The sequence below is a fragment of the Panthera leo genome, chromosome C1, assembly GCF_018350215.1.
Source record: "Panthera leo isolate Ple1 chromosome C1, P.leo_Ple1_pat1.1, whole genome shotgun sequence".
Taxonomy (NCBI): domain Eukaryota; kingdom Metazoa; phylum Chordata; class Mammalia; order Carnivora; family Felidae; genus Panthera; species Panthera leo.
This window is the reverse complement of record NC_056686.1, coordinates 20,704,703-20,721,522: the sequence shown is the minus strand read 5'-3', so window position 1 is coordinate 20,721,522 and position 16,820 is coordinate 20,704,703. Positions and strand designations below refer to the sequence as shown.

General features: G+C 39.3%; 1 protein-coding gene across 1 annotated transcript in view; it reads right to left on the bottom strand.

The window, feature by feature from the left end:
- Positions 1-16,820, bottom strand: part of STX12 (syntaxin 12) — a 42,065-nt gene that overhangs the window by 15,007 nt on the left and 10,238 nt on the right. Inside the window, exons 2-4 of the mRNA XM_042950782.1 lie at positions 12,137-12,206; positions 10,527-10,626; positions 768-905 (exon numbers count right to left, since the gene is read on the bottom strand). Coding sequence (XP_042806716.1) covers positions 768-905; positions 10,527-10,626; positions 12,137-12,206 — 308 coding nt within the window. The remainder of the gene's footprint in view (positions 1-767; positions 906-10,526; positions 10,627-12,136; positions 12,207-16,820) is intronic.

Sequence of the window (16,820 nt, the reverse complement as noted above, 5' to 3'; positions counted from 1 at the left end):
CTTTTAGGGTCCAGTTTAATTGGAGCAGCACCTTCTTTTAGATTCCCCACCTTGTGTGTACTCTGGGTTTTGACTTTTGTTCCCCCTCAGGCCATAAAAACATCAAAATTGAAGTTCAAGTTTGTCGTCCGTAAATGTACTCCATGCAAAAGCAGTTTCAGTGCTCAGCTTACTTCTCTCTATGGATCTCACCTTCTCTTAGATTTTGACCTTAATATTTTCATGACTCTTTTATACTTCTGATAAAATTTCGTATTAGTTCATTTCAAAGAGAGGTCTAGTCCAAATAACCTCGCCTGCTGTATTCTAGAAAATAGATTCATTTTTTTCTTTTTTTAAGTCTTTAAGACAAATATAATAACAAAGAAATTGCATGCAATTCTACCTGTCACTTTTTCAAAACTTTGTGCATATTCCTTTCTGGTCTTTGACCATACGCATACATATTTTATTTTAGTTTTTATTTTAAGTAGGCTCTTCACCCAACGTGGGGCTTGAACTTATGACCCTGAGATTGAGAGTCACATGCTCTACTGACTGAGCCAGCCAGGCACCCTGCATACATATTTTGTATATAGGTTGTACCAATCTGGCATTTTCATAGCAGCTAATGTCTCTGTTTATTATCATTGAGGTGTGTGTGGGGGGGAATGGGGATAATAAAAGCTAATGGTCAAAATGGTCAGAGTCAGGAGGAAAAAAAAACCCAACAACATGGAAAAGACCATCATGAAATTGCAGAGGTCTTCTTTTGGGAATAAACTTACCGAGAGACGAGATCCAGCTCTTGCTCTGGCAATACTCTCCTTTTCTTTTTCAGACACCCTTCTCTGCACAGCCTGGAAATTATTTAAGGCTGCAGAGAAGTCATTCATGAGGCGTTCTTTCTGAAGTTTCTGCTGGCGCTAAGGAAATAAATAAGGACTTGAAATTTCACATTAACCCTGAATAATTTGGCTTTAATTCCCATTAAAAGCAAAACTAGTCCCCCTCAAGATTTCTAACCAAAAAAATTACTATAAAATAAGGTCTTCCTTAAATGAATACATTTGTTCTTTGCTAATTTAAATCCCTCATGAATACCATAGGCCAAGTTTGAATTTTCCTTCTTTCCTCTGACAAACCTGGAAACTGTGTGTCATTTACCTTGTAAGGTAATTTCAGAGAGAACTGCAATTGAGAATTTTGGTTCCCTGGAGAATCTAAAAGCGGAATAAATAACTTTAGGCCCAGAATGAACCCCAAAGAGATTGTTTTATGTTAAAACTATTCATCTATATGGAGTACATAGCTTCCCCCCACCCAACTATGATAATCATTTTCCTTTATACTGTAATGAGGCTTAAAATCTTTGAGAACCTGAAAACTACTTTATTACAGGCTCTCTTTGCTAAGCTTACTGATTCTATTCAGTAAGCTATTCTCAAAAAACACATACTGAAAGGACTTGCTATGTGCTGAGAACACAGAAGTAAAAACTCATCCCTGAGCTCAAACGGCTTACCATCTACTTACAGATAAAGGATACAGACACACAAGTCACAACTCATTATAAATAACTGCTATAATCAATTAATACTATAGGAGTTCAGAGGCAGGTATAATCAGTAAGAACTCAAGTGGTCAAAGATAAATGCCAAGCTAATCAGTTTGGGATTCAACTTCTGAAGAACACAGAGCAACAAAAATGTCTGAGCAAGAAACATTGATGGGGGTACAAAATGATAATTTAGAAGAAAACGTAGTCTGCCACGGTGTACAAGATGGGATGGAAAAAAGAAACAAGTCAAAAAGAGTATTATAATATTCTAGGTTAAAGGTTAGGAGGACATTGTATCAGTAATGGGAACGCAAAGACATGAGTTTAATAAATTTTATGAGTTAGTGACTGGCTGTGCAGCAAGGGGTTAAAGTCAAGAATGACTCAAATATCACACATGGGAGAGTCATGGTAATACTGAAAGCAAATTTAGATGAAGAAAGTTTCTCCTTTTCTGGGATTTTTTATTTACACATAAACATTATAACAATAAGTGGGAAAAGCCATAATTCCCTAATCTCACTATCCAAAACTAATTTTTTTTCTTTTTTGAGTAGGCTCCATGCCCAACGTGGCACTTGAATTCACAACCCTGAGATCACGAGTTGCATGCTCCACCGACTGAGCCAGCCAAGGTGCCCCATAAAAATACTATCTTTAAGTATATCATAAACATTTTCCATGTTATCATACTCTTCATAATTATGGTCTTCGTTACATAATACTCTACCAGGTTGATCTAGTAAATTTTATGTAAACATTCCTTCTAGATTGTTCCCAGTTTTTAACTATTATAAATAAAGTTAATGTGAGCCCCGCTGTAAGTGCTAATATTAATACAGTGTTTACAATGTATCGGTATGGTTATAAGTACTTTACATAATAACTCACTTAATTCATACAACAACCTATAAATTAGGTACTATATATATTTTACAGATCAGAAAACCAAGGCACAGAAAAGTTAACAATTTGCCTAGGATCACACAGTCAGTAAGTGGAAGGGGTAGACTGCAAATCCAAAAAAATCCGTCTCCAGACTATAGTTTTTTTTCTTCAAACTTTTTTCCTTAGGATAAATTTGCAAGAATGGGAATATTAGGTGAAAAGGCACAAACTTCTTTATGACAATAAGTATTATCAATCAGCTTAGTTAAGGGGTTTGGGTCAAATGGGAAGAATTCAGTATAAGACAACACATAATTTTTGATGAAAGCAGATTAAAGTGGGATATTAGAACAGGAATTGGCAATATGGGCCTAGTCCTTAGAGGTTAGGGGCTAGGGCTGGGAAAAGATCTGGGGGTCAAGTTCACAAAGGTCACAGAGAGCTCATAAAAGTAGATAAGCCTCTTGAAGGAGAAAGCAGAGGCTAAGAAAATTAGAGGGTCAATGGCAGAGCCTTGGGACATGCCCACTTCTAGGAAGACTGAGAGTCAGAGAAGAAGGCGGAGACTCCATCTAGGGAAAGAGAAAAGAAGCCAGCAAGGGATACCAGAGTTGGGGGACAGACTGAAAGGGGATCGTGGAAAGAAGAAGAAAGTTTCAGTATAGGCAAGATGGGCTGTTTCAAATGAAACAGAAGAGTGACTAAACACTCCAAAAAAAGCGGGGGGGGGGGGGGGGGTGGTGCCTGGGTGGCTCAATCGGTTAAGCATCCAACTTCGGCTCAGATCATGATCTCTCGGTTTGCAAGTTCAAGCCCCACATTGGGCTATGTGCTGACAGCTCACAGCCTGGAGCTTGCTTCACAGTCTGTGTTCCCCCCTCTCTCTGTCCCTCCATGCTCATGCTCTCTCTCTTTCTCTCAATAATTAATAAACATTAAAACAAAAATAAAAGAAAAAAGGGGGTAGACACCTGGGTGGCTTAGTCGGTTGAGCATCCAACTCTTGATTTCAGTTCAGGTCATGATCCCAGGGTCGTGGGATTGAGCTCCGTTATCAGGCTCCATGCTGAGCACAGAGCCTGTTTAAGATATTCTCTCTCTCTCTCTCTCCCCCTGCCCCCTCCCCTGCTCGTGCTCCCTCTTCTCTAAATTAAAAAAAAAAAAAAAAAAAAAAAACAAAAACTCAAAAAAGGCCACTATATTTGGCAAATAGAAGATCACTGCTGATAGCACATGAGGGTGAAAAAAGACCGAAAGCAGGATATATGGTCTGATACACAGAACTGCAGCAAAAAGATGGTGGTAAGGCTAAGATTGATGAGATGAAAAAAGAATCGAAAGGGAAAAGGGTATTCAGCACAACAGGGGAAGGGAATCAAGGAATTACAATTGTAGATCTATTTTGTGTTCCTAATGATCCAAGATAATAGAAGGGAACAACAGCATGCATGATCCAAAAATAACTTCTTTTTGATTTTGAAATACACTTAACCCTTTTTTTTTTTTTTTTTGGTAGCGGATTTAACTATTTTTGTTTAGGCTACTTTTTAACTCTTCAGTACTTTCAACACTCAGCTTTCATCAAACCCTTAGACTCCTTTTTCATTACTACTAAAACCATCCACAAGTGTGTTTTCCGTAAGTACCCAGCTGGGAAGAGGAAAGGGGTAATTTGAGAATATGGGGATATTGGATGGCAAGGGGAACGGGTCCCTAAGTGAAATATCAGTATGAGTAACAACTGAGCAGCACACACAAGGATAACCAAAGCTGATTACATTAAGATCACTTTTTATCGTAGCTACTTTGTAGCACGACAAAGCATCTAGTCTTGGCTCCTCTCTTGTGCAAGGGGGCGCCAAAACTCCAAAGACTAAACATAGGCTTCAGGTATGGGTTAAACTAACATTTTCAAACTTTTTGATGGAGACATGCAGTAAGAATGAGACATCTTGAGGGGGGGGACCTGGGTGGCTCAGTTAGTTGAACATCTGACTCTTGATTTCCGCTCAGGTCCTGATCTCATCGTTCATGAGTTCAAACCCCCTATCTTGGCTCTGCAATGACAATTCAGAGCCTGCTTGGGATTCTCGCCTCTGTCCCTCCCCAGCTCATGTGTGCACCCCACCCCCCACTACCACCTCTCTCAAAAATAAATAAACATAAAAAAAAAAAAAAAAAGAAGAATGTGACATCTTGACCTACTACCATATATACACATATGTATGAAATGGAAGCTTCCGGTAATATATATTTCCCTTTATTACATGGCACACATGTTTTTTCATGTTTTAAGTAATTAATTAATTTATTTTTAAATGTTTATTTTTGAGAGAGGGAGCACGGGGGAGGAGCAGATAGAGAGGGAGACACAGAATCTGAAGCAGGCTCTGCGTTGACAGCAGAGAGCCCAATGCAGGGCTTGAACTCACGAACCATGCGATCATGACCTGAGCTGAAGTCAGACACTTAACCAACCAAGCCACTCAGGTGCTCCTATTTTTGAGAGAGAGAGAGAGAAAGAGCATGCATACATGTGCTCTAGTTGAGGAGGGGTAGAGAGTGAGGGGGACAGAGGATCTGAAGCAGGCTCTGTGCTGATGGCAGAGAGCCTGATGCGGGGCTTGAACTCAAGAACCGTGAGGTCATGACCTAAGCCACAGTCAGATGCTTAACCAATTGAGCCACCCAGGTACCCCTACATGGTATACATTCTGATATTTCTACTCTATTTCATTTTTAAAAACATTTTTAATGTTTATTTGCTTTTGAGAGCGAAAGAGACAGAGAGACAGAGGCGTGAGTCAGGGAGGGGCAGAGAGAGAGGGAGACACAGAATCCGAAGCAGGCTCCAGGCTCTGAGCTGTCAGCACAGAGCCTGATGTGGGGCTCAAACTCACAAACTGAGAGATCATGACCTGAGCCGGAGTCAGACGCCAACTGACTGAGCCACCCAGGTGCCTCTATTTCATTTTTTTAAATGACCACAGCACACTAGAATTATTTCACGTTCCACCTAGCTACAACTCACAAGATGAAAAACAATCCAGAATAGGGAAGTTGTAGGCCTTGTCTTTAGAGCCATCAGAGATAAAACATCATAAAAAAATTCAATAATAAAAAGCCAAATGGAATCACAGTAGGCTAAGGTAGATGGAGAAGGTTTTTTTCTAGGAGGAGAGGATTTGAGGTAGACCATGAATGATAGGGAATAACAGGTCAAACCACAATAAAGAAGGAGGCACACTGACTTCAGGAACATGTGAAGAAAAGGCCTGGCACATCAAGGGAACAATGAACTCCAGTAAAAAGTGTGTGTTTTTAAAGGATTTCAATGACCACTGAATAAAATAACTTGAAAAGAGACATCTTTTCCCCTGAGCACTTCTTCAACCTGAGGCCTATCAGTGACTCATGATGGGACATGAAAGTAACTGCAAAATAGAAAGGAAAAACATCTGATTGAAATTATTTACAGAGACTGCATGCAAAACAAAGCAGGACCAAACATAAAGCTGCTAGCCAAACCCCAGAGATGCAAACGCTGAGATTCCTTTCCAGTTAAGCTCATTTTATTAATATATTCAATGTTATTATTAAAAATAGCCGCAGATATTGAGTAGCTACTAATTGCCAGGCACTCTGCAAGATCTGGTGCATACATTCTTCCTATCGTCACAACAGTCACATAACCCCATTTTACAGATAAGGAAACTGAGGGTCAGAGAAGGTCTACCTAGCACCAAAGGCCAAGTCACTTTAGTTTCACACACTGCCTTCCCATTAAAATGAAGTCCTTTCCTATTTTTTTAAATTATTTTTAAATTTACATCCAAGTTAGTTAGCATATAGTGCAACAGTGATTTCAGGAGCAGACTCCTTAATGCTCCTTCCCCATTTAGCCCATCCCCCCTCCCACAACTCTTCCAGTAACCCTCTGTTTGTTCCCCATACTTATGAGTCTCTTCTGTTTTGTCCCCCTCCCCATTTTTATATTATTTTTGTTTCCCTTCCCTTATGTTCATCTGTTTTGTCTCTTAAAGTCCTCATACGAGTGAAGTCATAGGATTTTTGTCTTTCTCTGACTAATTTCACTTAGCATAATACCCTCCAGTTCCATCCATGTAGTTGCAAATGGCAAGATGTCATTCTTTTTGACTGCCGAGTAATACTCCATTGTATATATATCCCACATCTTCTTTATATTCATCCATCGATGGACATTTGGGCTCTTTCCATACTTTGCCTATTGCTGATAGTGCTGCTATAAATGTGGGAGTGCATGTGTCTTTTCAAAACAGCACACCTGTATCCCGTGGATAAATGCCTAGTAGTGCAATTGCTGGGTCATAGGGTAGTTCTATTTTTAGCTTTTTGAGGAACCTCCATACTGTTTTCCAGAGTGGCTGCACCAGCTTGCATTGCCACCAACAATGCAAAAGAGATCCTCTTTCTCCACATCCTCGACAACATCTGTTGTTGCCTGAGCTGTTAATGTTAGCCATTCTGACAGGTGTAAGGTGGTATCTCATTGTGGTTTTGATTTATGTTTCCCTGATGATGAGTGATGTTGAGCATTTTTTCATGTGTCGGTTGGCCATCTGGATGTCTTCCTTGGAGAAGTGTCTATTCATGTCTTTTGCCCATTTCTTCACTGGATTATTTGTTTTTTGGGTGTTAAGTTTGATAAGTTCTTTATAGATTTTGGATACTAACCCTTTATCTGATATGTCATTTGCAAATATCTTCTCCCATTCTGTCGGTTGCCTCTTAGTTTTGCTGATTGTTTCCTTCACTGTGCAGAAGCTTTTTATTTTGATGAGGTCCCAGTTCATTTTTGCTTTTGTTTCCCTTGCCTCTGGAGACGTGTTGAGTAAGAAGTTGCTGTGGGCAAGATCAAAGAGGTTTTTGCCTGCTTTCTCCTTGAGGATTTTGATGGCTTCCTGTCTTACATTGAGGTCTTTCATCCATTTTGAGTTTATTTTTGTGTATGGTGTAAGAAAGCGGGTCTAGGTTCTTCTGCATGTTGCTGTCCAGTTTTCCCAGCACCACTTGCTGAAGAGACTGTCTTTATTCCATTGGATATTCTTTCCTGCTTTGTCAAAGATTAGTTGGCCATACGTTTGTGGGTCCATTTCTGGGTTCTCTATTCCGTTCCATTGATCTGAGTGTCTGTTCTTGTGGCAGTACCATACTGTCTTGATGATTACAGCTTTGTAGTATAGCTTGAAGTCTGGGATTGTAATGCCTCCTGCTTTGGTTTTCTTTTTCAAGATTGCTTTGGCTATCCGGGGTCTTTTCTGGTTCCATACAAATTTTAGGATTATTTGTTCTAGCTCTGTGAAGAATGCTGGTGTTACTTTGATAGGGATTGCATTGAATATGTAGATTGCTTTGAGTGGTATTGACATTTTAACAATATTTGTTCTTCCTATCCAGGAGCATGGAATCTTTTTCCTTTTTTTGTATGTGTTTTCTTCAATTTCTTTCAGAAGCTTTCTATAGTTTCCAGTGTATAGATTTTTCACCTCTTTGGTTAGATTTATTCCTAGGTATTTTATGGTTTTTTGTGCAACTGTAAATGGGATCGATTCCTTGATTTCTCTGTCGCTTCATTGTTGGTGTATAGGAATGCAACCAATTTCTGTGCATTGATTTTATATCCTGCAACTTTGCTGAATTCATGAATCAATTCTAGCAGCTTTTTGGTGGAATCTTTTGGATTTTCCATATAGAGTATCATGTCATCTGTGAAGAGTGAAAGTTTGACCTCCTCCTGGCCGATTTGGATGCCTTTTATTTCTTTGTGTTGTCTGACTGCAGAGGCTAAGACTTCCAATACTATGTTGAGTAACAGTGGCGAGAGTGGACATCCCTGTCTTGTTCCTGACCTTAGGGGGAAAGCTCTCAGTTTTTCCCCATTGAGGATGATATTAGTGTTGGGTCGTTCATATATGGCTTTTATGATCTCGAGGTATGCTCCTTCTATCCCTACTTTCTTGAGGGTTTTTATCAATAAAGGATGCTGTATTTTGTCAAATGCTTTCTCTGCATCTATTGAGAGGATCATACGGTTCTTGTCCTTTCTTTTATTGATATGATGAATCACATTAATTGTTTTGTGGATATTGAACCAGCCCTGCATCCCAGGTATAAATCTCACTTGGTCACAGTGAATAACTTTTTTAATGTATTGTTGGATCCAGTTGGCTAATATCTTGTTGAGAATTTCTGCATCCATATTCATCAGGGAAATTGGTCTACAGTCCTCCTTTTAGCGTGGTCTCTGTCTGGTTTTGGAATCAAGGTAATGCTAGCTTCATAGAAAGAGTTTGGAAGTTTTCCTTCCATTTCTATTTTTTGGAACAGTTTCAAGAGAATAGGTGTTAACTCTTTCTTAAATGTTTGGTAGAATTCCCCTGGAAAGCCATCTGGCCCTGGACTCTTGTTTTTTGGCAGGTTTTTGATTACTAATTCGATTTCCTCACTGGTTATGGGTCTGTTCAAATTTCCTATTTCTTCCTGTTTCAGTTTTGGTAGTGTATATGTTTCTAGGAATTTTTTCATTTCTTCCAGATTACCCATTTTATTGGCATATAATTGCTCATAATATTCTCTTATTATTGTTTTTATTTCTGTTGTATTGGTTGTGATCTCTCCTCTTTCATTCTTGATTTTATTTGGGTCCTTTCCTTTTTCTTCTTGATCAAACTGGCTAGTGGTTTATCAATTTTGTTAATTCTTTCAAAGAATCAGCTTCTGGTTTCATTGTTAGACTGGTTTTTTTGGTTTCGATAGCATTAATTCCTGCTCTAATCTTTATTATTTCCTGTCTTCTGCTGGTTTTGGGTTTTATTTGCTGTTCTTTTTCCAGCTCCTTAAGGTGTAAGGTTAGGTTGTGTATCTGAGATCTTTCCTCCTTCTTTAGGAAGGCCTGGATTGCCATATACTTTCCTCTTATGACCACCTTTGCTGCATCCCAGAGGTTTTGGGTTGTGGTGTTATCATTTTCATTGACTTCCATATACTTTTTAATTTCCTCTTTAACTGCTTGGTTAGCCCATTCATTCTTTAGTAGGATGTTCTTCAGTCTCCAAGTATTTGTTACCTTTCCAAATTTTTTCTTGTGGCTGATTTCAAGTTTCATAGCGTTGTGGTCTGAAAATATGCACAGTATGATCTTGACCTTTTTGTACTTGCTGAGGGCTGATTTGTGTCCCAGTATGTGGTCTATTCTGGAGAATGTTCCATGTGCACTGGAGAAGAATGTATATTCTGCTGCTTTAGGATGAAATGTTCTGAATATATCTGTTAAGTCCATCTGGTCCAGTGTGTCATTCAAAGCCATTGTTTCCTTGTTGATTTTTTGATTAGATGATCTGTCCATTGCTGTGAGTGGGGTGAAGTCTCCTACTATTATGGTATTACTATCGATGAGTTTCTTTATATGTTTGTGATTAACTGATTTACATATTTGGGCGCTTCCACATTTGGCTCATAAATGTTTACAATTGTTAGGTCTTCTTGGTCTATAGACCCCTTGATTATGATATAATGCCCTTCTGCATCTCTTGATACAGTCTTTATTTTAAAGTCTGGATTGTCTGATATAAGTATGGCTACTCTGGCTTTCTTTTGTTGACCATTAGCATGATAGATGGTTCTCCGCCCCCTTAGTTTCAACCTGAAGGTGTCTTTAGGTCTAAAGTGGGTCTCTTGTAAACAGCATATAGACGGATCTTGTTTTCTTATCCATTCTGTTACCCTATGTCTTTTGATTGGAGCATTGAGTCCATTGACATTTAGAGTGAGTACTGAAAGATATGAATTTATTGCCATTATGATGCTTGTAGAGTTGGAGTTTCTGGTGGTGTTCTCTGGTCCTTTCTAATCTTTTGTTGCTTTTGGTATTTATATATATGTATATATATTTTCATCTTTTCTCCCCTCAGAAGGTCCCCCTTAAAATTTCTTGCAGGGCTGGTTTAGTGGTCACAAACTCCTTTAATTTTTGTTTGTCTGGGAAACTTTTTCTCTCTCATGAAGTCCTTTCCTATTAAACAAACATACACACAGATACACCCCAGAAAATACCTACCTGTTCCGAAGCAGATAAGGGAAGAGGCAAGGCCCCTAACTCCTTCAGTAACTCATTTGTTTCCTTGGCAAGCTGATTTGTGGAGTGCTGTAACTGCTGCCTGAGAGAGAAAAGACATGATTCAGGGTATTCCCACCGCTCAAGAGCTGTCACACTTTGTGCCAGCTTGTGCTCACAGTGCCTTGCAATGCAGGGAGTGAAACAGTACTTGAAGGAATGGGTTCCCAGAGGCCCAGGTCCCCCCACACACAAAATTCCACAAATACGACTCAGTCAAAAACATGTCACTCAGTAGAAAGAACCTGCCTAGGTGAAACCTGCGGATCAGGTATTTTAACTCTTCACGGAGACAAGAAAAGCCTATCAGCAGTTCTGATAGAAATTTAAGAGCAGCTGCCCCCACACCTAACTCGAATAGTTGGAACACACTGAGTTCTCACAAAATTTACGTTGAACTGCCCGGCAGTTCTGCACAGCTGCTGCCTGTCACAGGCCACTGACTGGAGACAAAATGCAGACACTGGGGGTTGGAGGAAATATGCACTAAAAGCACAGTTTCCACCCTAGGGAACAACCTCCAAAGATCTACACCCACGTTCTTGCTTAAAGCTGGTGCTTTTTCAGCTTTATACTTGGCTCCCTACTGTCCTTCATGCTTGACTTTCTGGCTCTTCCCTCCAAAACAAAGAAGCCCTGTACTGTGTAAAAACACATACGGAGTATAAGAGAAGGGAAATTAAAGAGGAAAGAATATGCATTATATTAAGTGGGATTGGAAAGTAGCGGAAACCCTAAAAGAGCTCCTTTTAGTCATGGTTTCCTCTACTCTCTCGCCATTTCTACAAAGGTTTTAAGGGAGGACAGAGAAACCACACTACTAATCGTTAGTGTTTTTTCACTGCAAAGGGGTCTCCAAGATTAAAAGACAAGGGAGTCAAAACAAGAGGCAGTCAATTAAGGGCCTGAACCTCCCAGACATGACTAACACATGACCAACACAAAGATTTTTCACATCTCCCTAGAAAAAGCTCAGAGTAGTAAGTCAGTCTCTCAATTCACACCATCAAGGACAGGAAACGAAGAATATCCTTCAATATATCTTAAAGATGAAGAATAAAACTTCCGAAAGCAGAAATGGGGTCAAGGAGGATGTAATAAAAAGATTCATGAGTCCCTACTACCAGTCCATTCTCCTCTCCCTCAGACGCCCCTCTGGTCATTCGGAATACATTTTTCTAGTGTTTATAGTTGGAAATCCCACTAGACTAGATGACCTCTGCAGATCATCAGGAGTCCTGTGCCAACAAGGAGGTTCATTTAGGCAGAATATAGTTTAACAGTGGTAGGAGTTCCCTTCTCTACTTCCTCAAATTCCTAAACTGCCCAAGGAAGAAAGAATCGGAGTTTAAGGATTTTGAAAGGCAATGGAGATCACAAACGATGAATATATTTTGGTGCCCCTCTTCTAGATCCAACTATTACTTCATGTCCCACTGCCTGTCATTCTGACTCCATAGGCCTGAAACCTAAGTGAGCTGCCATGCAGCAAGGACAGTAAGTGCATCCTAGAGGGCCCTCACCAAACCCAACCTTGTTAGGAAGCTACTCACAGATTTTCCTGTAGTTTGCTTGAGTCCTGCTTAGTTCCTAGTTGGCTCATCAAATTCTTTATCTGAGCAGCTAGGGAAAGGGGGAAAAAGATTTATTTAAAAGAAAAATACATTCATCATGAGCACCCTACTTCTTAGATCGCTGGTCTCTCTCCACATCCTGAATAAGTTCATGCAACTAACAAAAAGCATGCTGTGATCAAAACTTTGGCATATACATTCCCTTCTAAAACTAACCGAGGTTCACCTTTCTCCTATAGAGTAACTATGTCACCAAGTAGGGGGTGGCAGTTTCGTTCATCATTCTCAAAGAACTTCCAAAATTTTCTAGATTTCCCATGGTGCTGGTTTAATATTTCAATACCTTTGGAAGGGGCCTTAATACCAAATATCAACTCCTAACAATGAAAATTTAAATTCATAATACAATAATTTTTCTATAGCAAACATTTTGGGAAAGACAATGTACATTTGTTATCAATAATAAATTACTATCAACTGAGCACCTCTATGTGCCAGGCACTATATCAGGAGCTTTGTAGGCGTTATTTTATTAATTTTCATAGCAACAATCCGAAGTAGATATATCTTCATTTTGCAGATGAGGAAATACATTTAGAAAAGTTATATCAGTTAAATTTACAGAAGTTAATTATGTCAAGATACACAATAAGTGTTAGGGCAAAAAATTCACTCACAGGTACATCAAACTCTAAGGCCTATGTTCTTTTACCTATGTTGTCTTATAGTCAAATATGTGTTTTTGTTCATATAACGTTCTCTATCTTTTCCTAGATATTTTGCTAACACTAGCTCATGTTTAAATTCTAGATATTTAGGCCTCTAACCCTGGACTAGGAAAGCAGAGGTCCACAGGAAGTGATCATCTATCAATAAGAAGAAAGACTCTAACACCAGCCTGCCTGGGAATGTGAATGGCCCCGTATACCTTACTGATTTGTGTAACAGAAGTAGAGCGCTGATTTCTTTTCTTTTTTTCTTATTCTAAATATTTTTGGGTTTTGTGGGTTTTTTTGAAGTGTAGTTGACCCTTTGATTTCCTTTTTATCCTGCTCTCTGTTCTTTTGCTGGTTGGCAGGGAGGATAAAGAAAATACATTCATTCATTCACTTGAAGAGATTGGGATTTTGTTTTATTTATTTTCTGTTGTTTGCTTGCTTGTTGTTTTTTTCTTTTAATGTTTCTTTTTGAGAGAGAGAGAGAGAGAGAGACACAGAGCACAAGTCGGGGGGAGAGGCAGGGAGAGAGGGAGACAGAATCTGAAGTAGGCTCCAGGCTCCGAGCTGTCAGCACAGAGCCCAACACTGGGCTCGAAACCACAAACTGTGAGATCATGACCTGAGCCGAAGTTGGACGCCTAACCGACTGAGCCACCCAGGCGCCCCTTGCTTGCTTGCTTGCTTAAGAGCATTCATTATCTTCTATTCCAAGTTGCTGGGGTATAGAACATAATAACAGTGTATTCTTTTACCAGAGGAATCGTGGTTATATTCAAGTTTCACCAGAACTTTAAGAGATAATAAAACACAATAGGTATATGGCTCCTCCAACCAAAACACAGTTTCCTTTGTGAGGGGCTTTCCTATTCTCTCAGTATTAATGCCAAAGTTCCACTTGTGAGATATCAGACTGCTACATGACTGGCTTAGTGGAAGATGAGGAGGAAGTATATAATATGTATTATAGGGGCAGCGTATACAATGCTTCCATATCCAGTAAGAAAGAATCTTCACTTACTAGAACTTTGAATTTTAAAAATTAGTAGTTCCTGGGGCACCTGGTTGACTCGGTTAAATGTCCAACCTCAGCTCAGGTCATGATCTCATGGTTCGTAAGTTCAAGCCCCACATTGGGCTCTCTGCTATCAGTGCAGAGCCCGCTTCAGATACTCTGCCTCCCTCTCTCTCTGCTCTTCCCCCCCCCCCCACTCTCTCTCTCTCAAAAATAAATAAACATACAAAAATAAAAAATAAAAATAAAAATTAGTAGTTCCTGGGATGCCTGCATGGCTCAGATGGTTAAGCATCTGACTCTTGATTCGTGGCATCCAGCCCCATGTTGGGCTCTGTGCTGACAGCACTGAGCCTACTTGGGATTCTCTCCCCTTCTCTCAAAACAAGTAAATAAACATTTAAAAAAGATTAGAAGACAGAAGAATTTAAAAATTAAAAAAAATTACTGTTTTCTTATGATAGGGTGCTCCTTAAAATAACAAAATTTGGGGTTTGGTCTTTTTTTTTTTTCATTTTTTTATTTTTTTAAATTTACAATCTTAGTTAGCATATAGTGCAACAACGATTTCAGTAGTAGATTCCTTAGTGCTCCTTACCCATTTAGCCCATCTCCCCTCCTACAACCCCTCCAGTAACCCTCAGTTTGTTCTCCATATTTATGAGTCTCTTCTGTTTTGTCCCCCTCCCTGTTTTTATATTATTTTTGTTTCCCTTCCCTTATGTTCATTTGTTTTGTCTCTTAAAGTCCTCATATGAGTGAAGTCATATGATGTTTGTCTTTCTCTGACTAATTTCACTTAGCATAATACCCTCCAGTTCCATCCACATAGTTGCCAATGGCAAGATTTCATTCTTTTTTGATTGCCGAGCAATACTCCATTGTATATATATCCCACATCTTCTTTATCCATTCATCCATCGATGGACATTTGGGCTCTTTCCATACTTTGGCTATTGCTGATAGTGGGGCCAGGTCTTAATCGTGCCCCTAATTTGGTCACCAAGAATAGTAAAAATGCAAGCTGAGGTTTATTAAGTACCAGTTACCTTACAAAAACACTGATAAACTAATAGCTTCCAAGTCTGATTAGAAACAATGATTAAGCCAAATCTGATTGTTGGGTGACTCTACTCCCAAGTAGAAACTGAACAAACTCATCCTTAGCAATATGTACAAGTTACTTCTCTCTAGCCAAAATCGCTGTATCATACGTGTTATAAAACAAAAAAATTCCAAAGTCAAGAATATATAAACTTGTAGCACTTCAAATTATGATTTTATCTTATTTTGGGACTGTTTGTTTTTTTTTTTTTTTTTTAGCAAAAACGTAACTCCAATTTTATAACAGAAATATAGTGTTCAAGTGATTAAAATTGTGCCTTTTGACCAACTTCATAAAATATATTTATTCTATTAAATGAGGGTTCCTTTTAGCTTAATGGTTCCACAGGAAAATGTAAACACCATAATTTTGCTAAGACAGCATCCTACAAGATAAAATTTTTCATCACTGACATATGGAATTTCCCCTTATCTCAGTCAAATAGGAATTAGGATACCACTAGAGCTATCAACTGGTTATCCATACAAATAATTTATAAGAGGGCATTAGCATTAATTGAGCATTTCTTCTGTGCCAGACAATTGGTTAGGTACTTGATGTGATATAATAGAAAATATATTGGGTCTTTGTCCCCAGATCCTGGCACAAAGCACCTAAAACCCTTGGAATTTTGTGCACAATGGGAGTGTCTTTTGTTATGCATAAAGACCCCCTTCTGAGCACACTGAGTTTATGCTCCTGGGGTGACTTAAAGTTAGATAGCCTTAGGCTGGGTGGGGCTAGTCAGAAGAATGACCAAGTGATTAGAAGGTTAGAACTTTCAGCCCCACCCACAGACTTTAGGGAAATGGGGGGCGGGAGGGTGATAGGCACTACAGATTAAGTTCTATAAAAACTCTTCAAGTACACTTGATGAACTTCTGGGTTGGTCAACAGCTGAAGATACACAGACGGTGTCAGAGGGTGTCCAAGCCCCTTCCTTGAATGGGCATCTCTTCTACCTGGCTGTTCCCGAATTATGCTCTCTTATAATACACTGGTAATCTAGTAAGCAAATGTTTTCCTGAATTATGTGAGGTGCCCTAACAAATTAATCAAACTCAAGGAGGGGCTCATGGGAACCTCTGATTTTACAGCCCACTGGTCAGAAGCACATGTGACAACAACCGAACTTGTAACTGGTATCTGAAAAGGAATAGTCACATGGGACCCAGTCCTTAACCTGTGGGATCTGATAATAACTCCAGGTAGAAGTGTCAGAATTGTGTTAAATTGTAGGAAATCCAACTGGTGTTTGAAGAATCTCAGAATTGTCTGGTGTATGGAAAAGCCACACATCTGATGTCAGAAGTATTTAAAGTGTAGGAAACACAGGAGTATTTTTCCTTTACACTTAATAAGCATTATCTTATTTGATTCCAAAAACCCTTTGAATAAGCATTATGCTCTCAATATTATAGATGGGCTCACTGAGGCTCACGAGCACAACAACACTCATTTATTCATCCATCCATCCGTCTCTCCATTCATTCAGAATACCTACTTTACACTGTCCTATGCTCTAGAAGAATCTGCTCTCAAGAAGGTAACATTTTAGGAGCACCTGGGTGGCTCAGTCTGTTAAGCCTCCAACTCTTAATTTTGGCTCAGGTCACGATCTCACTGTTTGTGAGATCAAGCCCCACATCAGGCTCTGTGCTGATAGCGTGAGCCTGCTTGGGATTTCTTTCTCTCCCTTTCTGTCTCTCTCTCTCTCTCTCTGCCTTTCCCCCAAGCTCACTCTCGATCTCTCTCTCTCAAAATAAATAAACATTTTTTAGAGAGAGAAGCTAACACTTTAAAGAGACAATAAGTATATATCTGGTG